At 40.3% G+C, this 11595-nt stretch overlaps 1 protein-coding gene across 1 annotated transcript; it reads right to left on the reverse strand.

Moving 5' to 3' along the window:
- Positions 1-2026: 2026 nt before the first annotated feature.
- On the reverse strand, positions 2027-3848 carry LOC133920705 (CRIB domain-containing protein RIC10-like). Its single transcript, XM_062365303.1, has 5 exons — positions 3711-3848; positions 3343-3422; positions 3013-3107; positions 2801-2882; positions 2027-2394 (listed from the first exon to the last, which is right to left on the reverse strand). Exons 2-5 carry the CDS (start codon positions 3398-3400, stop codon positions 2162-2164), a joined length of 468 nt encoding a protein of 155 aa, XP_062221287.1. The 5' UTR covers positions 3401-3422; positions 3711-3848; the 3' UTR covers positions 2027-2161.
- Positions 3849-11595: the final 7747 nt, after the last annotated feature.

Here is an 11595-nt window from a genome sequence, read left to right on the forward strand (position 1 = left end):
TGTCTCTACCTGCATGGGAGAAGAGTTTTCCTTTCCATCCTGGAAGCCGGCCGCTGAGCTTGTCCAGAAGAGGTTGCACATGAACCCTTCTTAATTTTCTCATATGGAGGGGTAGTCCAAGATACCGGCAAGGGAGTTTCTTGACTACTCCCGGAAACTCTTCCTGAATGTTATCAAGTTGGGCTTCATCACATCTAATCAGGAAGATTTCAGTTTTTACGAAATTTGTCATCAGATCGGAGGTGTTCCGAAGGCTTGTAAAATTCGATTAACTGGTCGTAATTGATCTCTAACTGGCTTGCAGAACAAAGCCACATCATCAGCATATAGAGAGCAATAGAGGTTTGCCTTCCTAAGAAGGACTGCCGAGAGTATCTTTTCTGCTCGGCCAGCTGAAATAGGTGTTGCAACAGATCAATTGCAATGATAAAAAGCATCGGAGAAAGGGGATCACCCTGTCGGAGGCCTCTTGCATGAAAGACATTAGTTCGAGGCTCCCCATTTAGCATAACACGTGAGGAGGCACTGGCTAGGAGTTGTGTAGTCTAATCTCTCCAACGGACCTGAAGCCCAATGCATCGAGGACTTTGAGCAAATATGGTCAGCTTATGGAGTCAAAAGCCTTTGCTATGTTTAATTTCATGAACATAGATGTTGCCTTTTGCCAATGCAGTTCTTGTATGACGCCTTGCACGTAAATGAAATTGTTGTGGATGCACCTCATTTTGATAAAGGCGTTTTAGCTCCTCGACACAATCTCGTTCAGGCGAGGCGCCAGCCTATTGGCAAGTAACTTGGAGGCGATCTTTGAGAAGCTCTTAATGAGACTTATGGGTCTGTAGTCCGAAACCTTAGAAGCATCATCCTTTTTAGAAGCAGAACAATATTTGCATCATTTAGGATGTGGAAATTGGCACATCTTAAGTCAAAAAAGGCACGCAAAGTGGACATAAGATCCTGCTTGATAATTTGCCAACATGTTTTGTAGAACAACATGATGTAGCCATCAGGGCCCGACAATTTTTCGGAAGGGAGAGATTTGATGGTGGATCACACCTCTTTTTCTTCGAAGGGGTCTTCCAGTTTACTGACATCATGCTGGCAGTAATGTAGAGCCTCCGAGTTGAGCCCTACTGATTTGTTTATTGCCATCACAATATGGCTGGTGAAGTACGTATGCAATTCTTTCACCTTTGCCTCCTTAGTGATAGCCATGCCTGTATCTGTTTCTAATTTCTGGATAAAGTTTTTTCTCCTCCTTGCATTTGCTCTAAGCTGGAAAAGCTTAGAGTTAGTGTTAGCTTTCTGAATCCTTGTGAGGTGCAAGTGCTGCCGCAGGCGAGTCTTTTCAATGGCCGCCAGACTGATAGTTTTGCTTCTCAAGAATTTCCTAAAATCTATTTCATCTGTCGACATATTTCGCTTTTCCTCCGCTTGGTCCAGCCTCAGAATTACCTCCTGTGCAACAGCCAATCTAAGTCTAGTATCCCCCTATTGTCTTGCACTTCCAGTTGTGCAAATCGTTTTGTAGGCGGGAGAACTTTATGTGGAGTTTGAGCATTGGGTCACCCGAGTACACAAGCCTGTCCCAACTTCTTTGAACCACTTTGGCGAATGCTGGTATCTTGATCCAATAGGACTCAAACCTGAACTCCGAAAGCCCCTTGCTAACATGGTCGCCCAGAACAAAGTGCTTCAGACATGATGAAACATTGCATCATCTTTGTTGATAGCAAGTTTGTCTTAGTCCACACGTGTCATGATTGTCATTATCAACTGGAGTAATGTTTAAGCATGCCGATTAGTCCCTGACAGTTGTATATTTGGCTTGAAAAATAATGTGAAGAAAACAAGCTTATGCTTGACTGTAAATGTGCTTGCGAAATGCGAAGCTTTTCAGAGTCGTAATCTGAAGTCAGAAGACATATTTCTGAAGCCTCACATTCCATCCAAAGAATCTGTGCCACAGGACTCAGAAATGTAAGATTAGAGATATCGCGCTTGTTCAAACATTAGTTTACTCCATTTTTTTGCATTTCCAACTATGTCTCCACTGTCATAAAAAAAGAAAATAAAGAATCAAACAATTCCAAAGCAGCTTTCTCCCTAGACCGAATCATGTACAGGCATGGTGATCACATTCACGCATGATTTCTCCCCTTCAAGCGACCCGAAACCCTCTTTGCGATTCGCTGAAGTCATCGTACGCAGTCGCAAACGACGCTCTTGACCTCGACGACGATGATCTTGTAGAAGAAGTAGGGGATGCTTTGTTCTTCTTTCTCTTCGCCTTCCTTGGGCCCCTTGGTACGTCAGGACAAGAGGGGGTATCTTGCCCGGATTTGTTGTCTTGGAAGATATCTATAGGCAGCATGCCTCTCGGCTGTTCGAAGTCTGCAGCAACAAAATATTTTGGTGAATCCAGTTTAAAATAAAAAATAAATCATTAGTATCAGCAAAGGATGCGTGGGACTCTTCAATGACTTTGTTCATCGCAACTTGTATGTATACATGCAAGCGACCAAGAGGACCTTGGTGTAGTGGTCTGCCACTACTACCAATACAAAATAGGCCAAGAAGTTTCAGACGTTTAGTATAAGCATAAATGATCAGTCATGTAGATTTTGCTATATGATTATTAGACGTAGATTTATTTAAGTCGTGGCTGGAATGTAATTTGTAACATCACCAAGGAAACCTTTTTTAAAATTTTTGTATAAACGTTCTCTCATTTACACCCTTAGGCCTGTTGCTTTGACTGAATATTTGAAGGGTAAGCTGTGACAGAGGTGAGAATTACCAGCAGAGGCCCAGGAAGTCTGCCTTGACTGCCCAGCTGTGCTCAGGGATCTTGATTCTTCTGTTACCTTGAACTCGTTCATCTAAAATTAACGATGTACATTACCAATCAGCTACAAAACTAGAACAGCAGGAAGACATACAAATAAAGCATAATACAGTTTATCAACGAGAAGATCAATTTGAAAAACTGCCGAGTTATGGTATGCTTACCCAGCTTGGAGATGTGTCACTTGTTCCCAAACCTATGTGAGCCACATGCTTTACATCTGTAGGGTACCCAATTTCCATCTCATGCTCCTTGTGGACTGTAAAAGAACAAAAGTCCATGTGTAAGTAGATATTACATTCATCGGTACAGTGCTTAACAACCTTTACCCTATTTTCATTAATCTTACTAGTTTTCTTTTCCAAAAAATGTTATAATCTGGATAGAATTCCCTTAGACAAAAAATCTTAATATAAAACTAATTCTAACCCAAGCCCAAGGTAAGCAATGGAAAAATGTAGAACTAGAAGAACAAATAAGGATGCGATTATTACTGAACATTTGAGAGATTATCTTCAGTCCTCTGAAGATCCCCTTCATCTTTATCGCCATTGATGAGGCCCTTCACGAGCTCCTACAAGAATGACAATGCAGAATAAGATCGAATGCATTAATGCTTGATGATAAAAGATATGTAAGTACTAGCTGTTTTAGGATTGCGAAGATAAACTTTGTAGCTTTCATGCTACAGACAATTATGTGAGAAGAAAAAAGAACAAAAACAGGAGCAACATCTTTTTTTTTAACAAAAAGGGGGAAAAACATCCATTCGATCGCGCGAATGATAAACAAAGATCTCCTTGGTGTTCGTACAGTTGAATGAATGACATACAGTGAAAACAAAGCGCGGTCGGCAGCTTACCTTCAGATTGAGGCCTAGTTGCAAAACTTTGACGAGCAGCCTTCGTTTCTGAATCGTTAGAACAAGTTCACTCTGAAGATGAAGCCAAGCAGAGGCAGATGAGCACACGTAGTTTGGTTTAGAGGGATAGGAGGCAAGAGGGAGCTAAATCTTCTAAGAAGGTAGCACAGGAGCTGCTTAAATATGGTGACAAGTTAGTTGGACGCAACTCTTCCCATTCTTCAACTTTTTCTCTTTATTTAATTCTCTTGGTTTCAGGCCTTGCTGAAAAATCACCAATTTTGCTGTTCTAGCTAGCAGCCTAGCTGTACTTCAATTTCGTTTGTGTGGTGATCATTTCTATAGGAACTCATGTTGACAATATCATATTCTCAATGATTAGTTGAAGTTTTATTTTTCCTGAATATTTTTCTTGAGAGGCTGGGGCTCGATTTGTTCTGAAGAAAGCTAGATTGTTCCCTAAAAAAATTAACTGTCAACCGTTAACTTCTTTCTGCTTTCAATTGGCTCGCCTTACAAAACAAGCATCACTGGCTCAGTTAGGTAGGGATTAAAGCTTCCAGGCCCGACGGCTGCTCAAATCTGTGAGTGTATCACACATGCTCCTCATAGTCCTTACACTTTCAACGAACATTGCATACCATTGTTGCCTTGCTGGTATCAGTAAAGCACACAGGGCAGCCAAGAAGCAAGGGCCAGTGAGCTCCTTCTTGTTGAAATTTCAACCTGGCATCTAAGAAAACTTGGCATATTACAAGCTAATTCTTTCTTTCTGATATAGATGTGCATGAAGCATACAGGAGCATGAACAAGCATCACATTTAGTTCAGGAAAGTAGATGAAACACATGCAGATCTGGGACTGGGTGAGAGGCACATCTAGACATCTAGTAGGCCTCTACAGTTCTGAGTTCTGACTCAATCTTGGAAAGCATACGTCTGACCTACTTCTTGTGAATGGTGATCTGTCCCATTCCACCGAATCAGGTCAACTTTATATTTTGAACAATTCTGTTTATCCTCTTTAGTATCTTTGTCATGAATTTTTCCAAGCTGCAAGGTACAACATCAGCATCCAATCCTTAGAGTCCATTTGCCTTATCTTATTTATATTAAATTCCTATTTAAACGGCTGAAGGTGTAACATAGGATAACATCAACTTCAGACCAATTAAACACAGCACAAAAGAAAAGAATAGTAGGCATCTCTATCTTCCTGCAAATCAGAATTAACCTGGAGTCCATCTTAATGCATACTTTTCTTAGCTATTTTTCAATCAGTTGGCCATTTTTATCATGCAGAAATAACAGATGCGCACCATCTGTCATGTGCCTTGTCACTTGTCAGCATTTCCTGAATTGCTTGGTGATGCAATGCCCATATACCCTTAGATTATTACCACAGCATAGAAAAGCTTTTTTCTGAACTTTGGGATATAAAGACCTGCATTGATTATTTTTCTTCAGAAAAAAGCTGCATTATTTATGATGCATATAAAGCAATGCATATTTGGTCAGGGTTGGTGTGTGTGTCTTTCTCTGTTCTTTTCGCTTGTGTTTGGTTGTTTTGTTTTGTTTTCGCTGGTTTGTGTGATGTTGTATTCGGACCGTTTCTTCTAACTTAATACGATGGCATGCAGTTCTCTTGAGTGTTCGAGAGAAGAAAATGAATGCATATTTTATAAATACGATTTTGCTGGTGCAAACTAATAACAGAGATATAAGCACAGCTAGCTAAGGCTTTAATTTCCTTCCCCTAATATAAATTTAGCGGTTGTTGCCGACTGGATTAGTAGGGACTTGAGAAGACAGCTGGAGAGTTGTAACAATGTGCACCTCATATGGAATACAAGAGAAACATTGCGTGGTTGGCTCCGATTTGGCAAGTGATGGGCGCCCACGAGACAGGACCGGATCATACCTCGCACCTACCTACCCATCGATCGATACCGTTGCAAGCCGTGGCATGATCATCATGTTTTTTTAAAGGGATGGCATGATCGACTGATCATCGTGTGATCAGCTCTGATATGATCTGCAAGGAGCTGTAGCAGGCTCCTTATTTTTATTTTTCCCTTGGAACTAGCTGTTGCAAATCTTTCCTCCCCCCTCCCCTCAAAAAAGAAAAGAAAAAGAAGAGTCACACATGTAAGGATGGCCTAGACCAACTGATCGACGCCTCCTCTTTTCCTCTCCCCAATTCAGTCCTTTGCATCACAATCGGAACCTTTCGGAAGCTTCGAGGAGCAGAAGGGGAGAGCTGCATGAAGAAGTAGACCAAGCCGATGGGCCACCTCGTGTGAGCTCCACTGCTCCAGGGCCTCGCTCCTACTCGCCTCCCTCTGTCGGCCCCGCGCACCACCGGATCACTGGAGCTCCTTGCTCGCCACAACGACCCCGAGCCCTTGACCCCAACTGCCGTTGTTGTCGCTGGCCCACTGCCAGGAGGAGGTCGGCTACGATGAGGCGGCGCAGGGTGAGAGCGAGCTCCTCCGTCAGGTCTTCGTGCCATCTAGTGGTGGATCAGAATAAAAATAAATAATTAGGTGTCCCATTTATTAGGTTAAAGTTTCGAGTGTCCCATTTATTAGACTAGAGTGTCTTATGAGCTTAATACATATTATAGATTATTAAAAAATAAAAAATTATCAGGCATCCTATGCACTCCACCTTGAACGTGGGTTCGCCCTTGGTGCCATCAGGGAAGACAAGCCACTAGCAGCGTGGGGGCGGTAAGGGATCCACAGGGGAGACTACTCATGTGTAGTGCCGTAGCTAAGGGAGAGAGAGCATGTGGCGGCGGCAGCGGTAAGAGAGGGGGCAGTTGGGGAGAGAGCCGGTGGCGGGTTTCAAGTCCCCCGATGGGTCTCGGGTCCTCGCCGAGGCTAGGGGTCGTTTTGAACTTGGTAACAACTTCATGGTTAGGTCGGGTTTCAGGTCTTAGATTTCAGGTCAGGTGTGTTCTCGCTCCACCGGTTCCGACCCAACCCATTGCCACCCTTACACACATATGAGTACACAATGACATTTTTTTAATGAAAGAAATACAATTTCCGGCCTCTATACTAGTTGGATGTTGAGGCGTTAATAATATATATAGCCATAAATACACAATTGCATGGATGTTTGTATGCGAGTTTCTTAAGCAGATGTATGGGAAACATGACGGCATATACACTACTCTACTACAATGGATATTTGCATCAAAAGAGATAAAAAAAATGGTACCTTATTTACTTTTTGATTTTTTATATATAAAAAGTGCCTTCCCAATTTGGATGAGTGTCCGAATAGTATCTCTTTTCAGGGCACGAGTCAATGGTGTAATTTTTTTTTTTTAACAAATGGACTAAGTCTCGTAGGCCACCACCGCTCAATAGAGAGAGGCCTTCGTAAGACCAATGAGCAAGTTGGGCCATGGGTGAGTGGCATACCACCATCATATCTAAGCCCATAGACTCTACAAGTTATTATTTCTATTTTTCTCTCCAATCAGATTAAAATCCATCAAACAGATGTATTGTACTAGATTGCCTCTCGAAAAAGCATCAATGTTTGATGTACTCCCTCCGTCCCCCGTTTTTAAATAATTGTTACCGTTGATTTTAAGCATCAATGTTTGACTGTTGATTTTTCACAAATGCGCAAATCATTTTAAGTATACAACATCCTTAAACTACTTTTGATGGCAAATTTTAAAAATACTATTTTCACTTTAGTTGTTTAAATATTTTAAAAATTATTATTGATCAAAGTTGCAACAGTACTATCGATGATGTTAATTATTTGAAAACAGCGGTAGTACTAAAAATTTTCATCACGAAAGGACAACTCAATGCAAATAAGTTCTAGAGTCTAACGTGTCAGTTTCTTTGAAGATGAGTACCTATGAGCTGCGATTAAAAATATTGGATGACAATTGACAAGGTGCAACTATGCATATAACTGGAAAAAGGTGGAAAAAGCCAGAACACAGCGTAGCTGAAAAACAAAAGGGACCAGCCAGCTTCAGACAAGGCATGCCTTGGATTTCAGAATGTCCAATGATTCTTACTTCGCCAGCTGAAAAACAACGCTGAAACGACCATATCCATATTGCAAATAAGCTAAGATAGACGGTGACATTGTCCAATATTGGTCTTATCCAAAACGCATACAATATTATCTTATGATACAAAGGTTTAGTTCTTGGCCCTGACCAGCACAATCATCTTTGTGTGCATGTACTTGATTATTACAAGGAATGATTAGTGTGGAACCCTTGTGATATCTTATGTGAGTTGGTGATGGTACCAAAGAAAATATGGTTAGAAATTGCTACAAGTGTCCTTTGCATTGGTTCTATATTGCCAAACACTAGTGACTAGCGACCAACTATTGATTAGTAATAGTGCCATTGTTAGTTCAGCTGTCCTGGATCCCTAATACAATTTTGACACCTAATGCAATTGCATCTAACCTTAAAATAAATGCAATTCAATTGTCTGTCCCAATCAATCTAGAAATTAAGCTCTCAGATTGAGGAAGGAAATTTGAGGAAATGAGAATAATTTGACGAATGCAGCTGGGGGCACTATAAAAAACTATTTTTAAGAACCTATGATAATTTTTTACAGGCGGTTTATTTAAAAAACCGACTGATCAGTTGATGAGGGTCTCATGCGGTTACAGACCGCCTGTGTAAATATATTTTCACTGACGGTTCCTTATGTGAACCACTTGTGATAATAGATTATTATCATATACGTTTTCACAGGTGGTTACTTATGTGAACCGTCTCTGAAAATGACCATTCATTAAAAAATTTATAACTTTTTTTATATGAAGTCAGATGAGGAAAAACTCTATATGAAAATTGTAGCTCTCGATGAGATCTATAACTTTGTAATTGATATTTTTTAAGTCATTTAGATGCTCAAATAATCATTTGAACTTGAAATGATTATTTGAGCATCTAAATGACTTCAAATGAAAAACTTTTCAACTACAAAGTTGTAGATCTCATAGAGGGCTACAATTTTCATATAAAATTTATCCTTATCTAACTTCGTATGAAAAAATTATGATTTTTTGAAGATAAGATATCATCTATTTCCACAGACGGTTCCTTATGGGCAACAGTTTATCTTCAAAAATTCATAATTTTTTCATACTAAGTTGTATGAGGACAAATTTTATATAAAAATTATAGCCCTCGACGAGATCTACAACTTTGTAGTTGAAAAGTTTTTTATTTAAAATCATTTAGATACCCAAATAATCATTTAAAGTTTCAAATTGCAGATATCAAAAGAATTACATACGCTCATATGTTCAGTAGTCGTTCTCTAGTGTGATGGTGGGGAGAGTTCATGCGACCCAATAGGTTTCGAGTTTGAGTGCCAAAAAAACGCGTAGCGTGCGTATTTCGTGCGAAAAAATGCGTGACTTGTGACTTGCGACCTCGTGGGGTTCCTGATCTGTAAAAAAAAAAATCGGGTCAAAAATATCGATTCGGGGACTGATTATCGCAAGCGATCCACTTAAGGAACCGCCTGTGAAAACCTATTTTCACAGGCGGCGTCTTAAGTGAACCGCCTGTGGTAATAGATTTTCAAAGGCGGTCACTTTTACGTCTGTAAAAATCGTTTATTTTTACAGACCTTTGATCGCAGACGAGTGCGCTAAACGCCTGTAAAAACGAGTTACCATCCGCCTTTAAAAATAATTTTTTATAGTGAGAATCATGTCCCCATTTGGTCAAAGCTTCCTTTGCTACCGTTTTGAGCAAAACAGCTGCACCTAGATGAGTGTAGCTTAGGTTTGGCACGATTTAATCGAATCCGGCATGGAGTCTGAACCTGATAGGATGTTTGTCACAACTTTAAGTCCGAACTCTATCACAGATTTTAACTCTGCCAAATATCTCAACGATACCAATTTTCAAAGGACTAACTTCGTAGAGCAGCTCAGGTTATAGTTTAGATTTTGTTTAGAAAAGCTTCAGCTTTAAGAAATTTTAGAGCTATGTATTCTTAGCTTAAAAAATCATAAGCTGAAGTTATTGGTACACTGAAAATATTTAAATGAACCATTTTTATTTTTATTTTTATTGAAAAATAAAAATTTAAATCATTTTATTTTAGCTTATGAGTACAAAATCTAGCGTATAGCTGGAAATTATCCCTCCATAAACTTCCCTTATTACTATATAGAGTCGAGGGTTAATCAATTACCACTGGGTTAACCTGACTCACCCCCACTCTCCGGCCAGCAAAAATCTAAAAATCGACAACATATATGAGCATATTTGTCGAAATAGACAACATATCGACGTATTTACAATTTTAGCATTTATATTCGGTATCTCATTTACCGAAAAATGATTTCCGGTACGCCGTATCCAAAAATACGCGGGTGTGGCCACATTCGGCACATAGTGTGCCGAATATGGCACTGTAGCCCATATTCGGCACACCGTATGCTAAATATCAACTGTATTCGATACAAGATGTGCCGAATATAGCCGGATCCGGCTGCCATCGCCTCGTTGTCGCGTCATGTCTCGTTGGGGTCTCGTCGAGTTTTATGCTGTCGGTGCTTTCGGCGTGGCTGGTTGTGTTGGTACTGAGTTCATCGTGTTTTGTGCTAAGTGCGTTGCCTGCTGCCTTTTGTACCGAGTGCGTCGCTTGCTGCCCGCTATAAGGTGCATGGTGAGGAGGAGGAGCAGAGTCGTGGAGCAGTAGAGGTAGCATGAGGCGGCGAACAATAGCGTAGCACGAGGCGAGCAACGGAGCAGGCGAAGAGCAGCAGCACAACGCGAGGTGAGGAGCAGCAGCGCGAGGCGAGGAGGACTAGCAACGCGAGGAGAGAAGACTCAATAGTGTGAGATCAATTATAGTAAGTACTTAGATTTTATAGATAATTAGTACTTAGATTAGTTATAATAATTAGAGTAAGTAGATTATTAGATTTGATAAATTAGAGTGCTTAGATTAAGTAGTTAGACCCTCGGTTACATAAACCACTCACATGGGCAGGACTACATGTATTGGATATCTTTGCAGGCCGCTGGGATGAGGGTCACACACCCGCTAGACGCTTATACTCTTAGGGATTGTGTGTAACATCATCGTCGTTGAGTAGCCAATGCAGTTATTTAGTACACTTGTACTTGTCTGTACCCGCGTTTACACATATATTATTCACTATATTGTTATAATCATCTCTACTATATCTTATACACTATATTGTTAACATAATTATTTTTAATTTATTTAATATTTGTCAAATAATTATGACACATAACTTTATTTATTAGTTATTTCTTAACCATTTTTATATATTAATTATGATATTTAATACTTATTTAATATTTATTAAAGAACCAAAGATTCGTGCTTTGCTGCAGAGCAAGAATGTTGCAGTCAAGTATCAATACATATATGACAGGATTTTCTAGGACACCTACAACAATCGATGTAGCACTAAATGGCTCCTTGCAGGTTGTGCGTGGAGGGAAGGATGTTGGCTCATTGTAGGTTGTGCGTGAAGGGAAGGATGACCCCTTCAAGGAGAGCAAGCTAATATAAGCTGTGTCCAAATTGCATGCAAGACTCTTCTGTTCTCCGTTAATCGCTTCGCTCCTACATGTAACCACTGACGACCTTAAAGCCCTCTTGCACGAGCGGCGTCAAATGTATCTCAGAGTGTGCGAACTAATTGACTATCCTTCTATGCTAGATTTCTCTATGAGGAAAAGAAGGATGGCGATGTTGCTCGACTAGTATGCATCCCATATCCAGTTTCGTCATTTTCTATTTCGTCACCATGCTTATCTTATTTACATTGATTCGAACGCTCCTCTTATGCGTTAAGCATTTTCGGAAGACGCAGAGTTGATCAAC

Source organism: Phragmites australis, chromosome 6 (assembly GCF_958298935.1).
Source record: "Phragmites australis chromosome 6, lpPhrAust1.1, whole genome shotgun sequence".
Classification (NCBI taxonomy): domain Eukaryota; kingdom Viridiplantae; phylum Streptophyta; class Magnoliopsida; order Poales; family Poaceae; genus Phragmites; species Phragmites australis.

Bases quoted from the DNA above. Each gene is read 5' to 3' on its own strand.
- LOC133920705 (XM_062365303.1), bottom strand. From the start codon at position 3,400: ATGGCGATAAAGATGAAGGGGATCTTCAGAGGACTGAAGATAATCTCT. The intron at 2,883-3,012 runs GTAAGCATACCA...CGTTAATTTTAG, and splicing joins GTGACACATCTCCAAGCTGG to ATGAACGAGTTCAAGGTAAC. The intron at 2,395-2,800 runs GTAATTCTCACC...TTGTTGCTGCAG, and splicing joins GACTTCCTGGGCCTCTGCTG to ACTTCGAACAGCCGAGAGGC.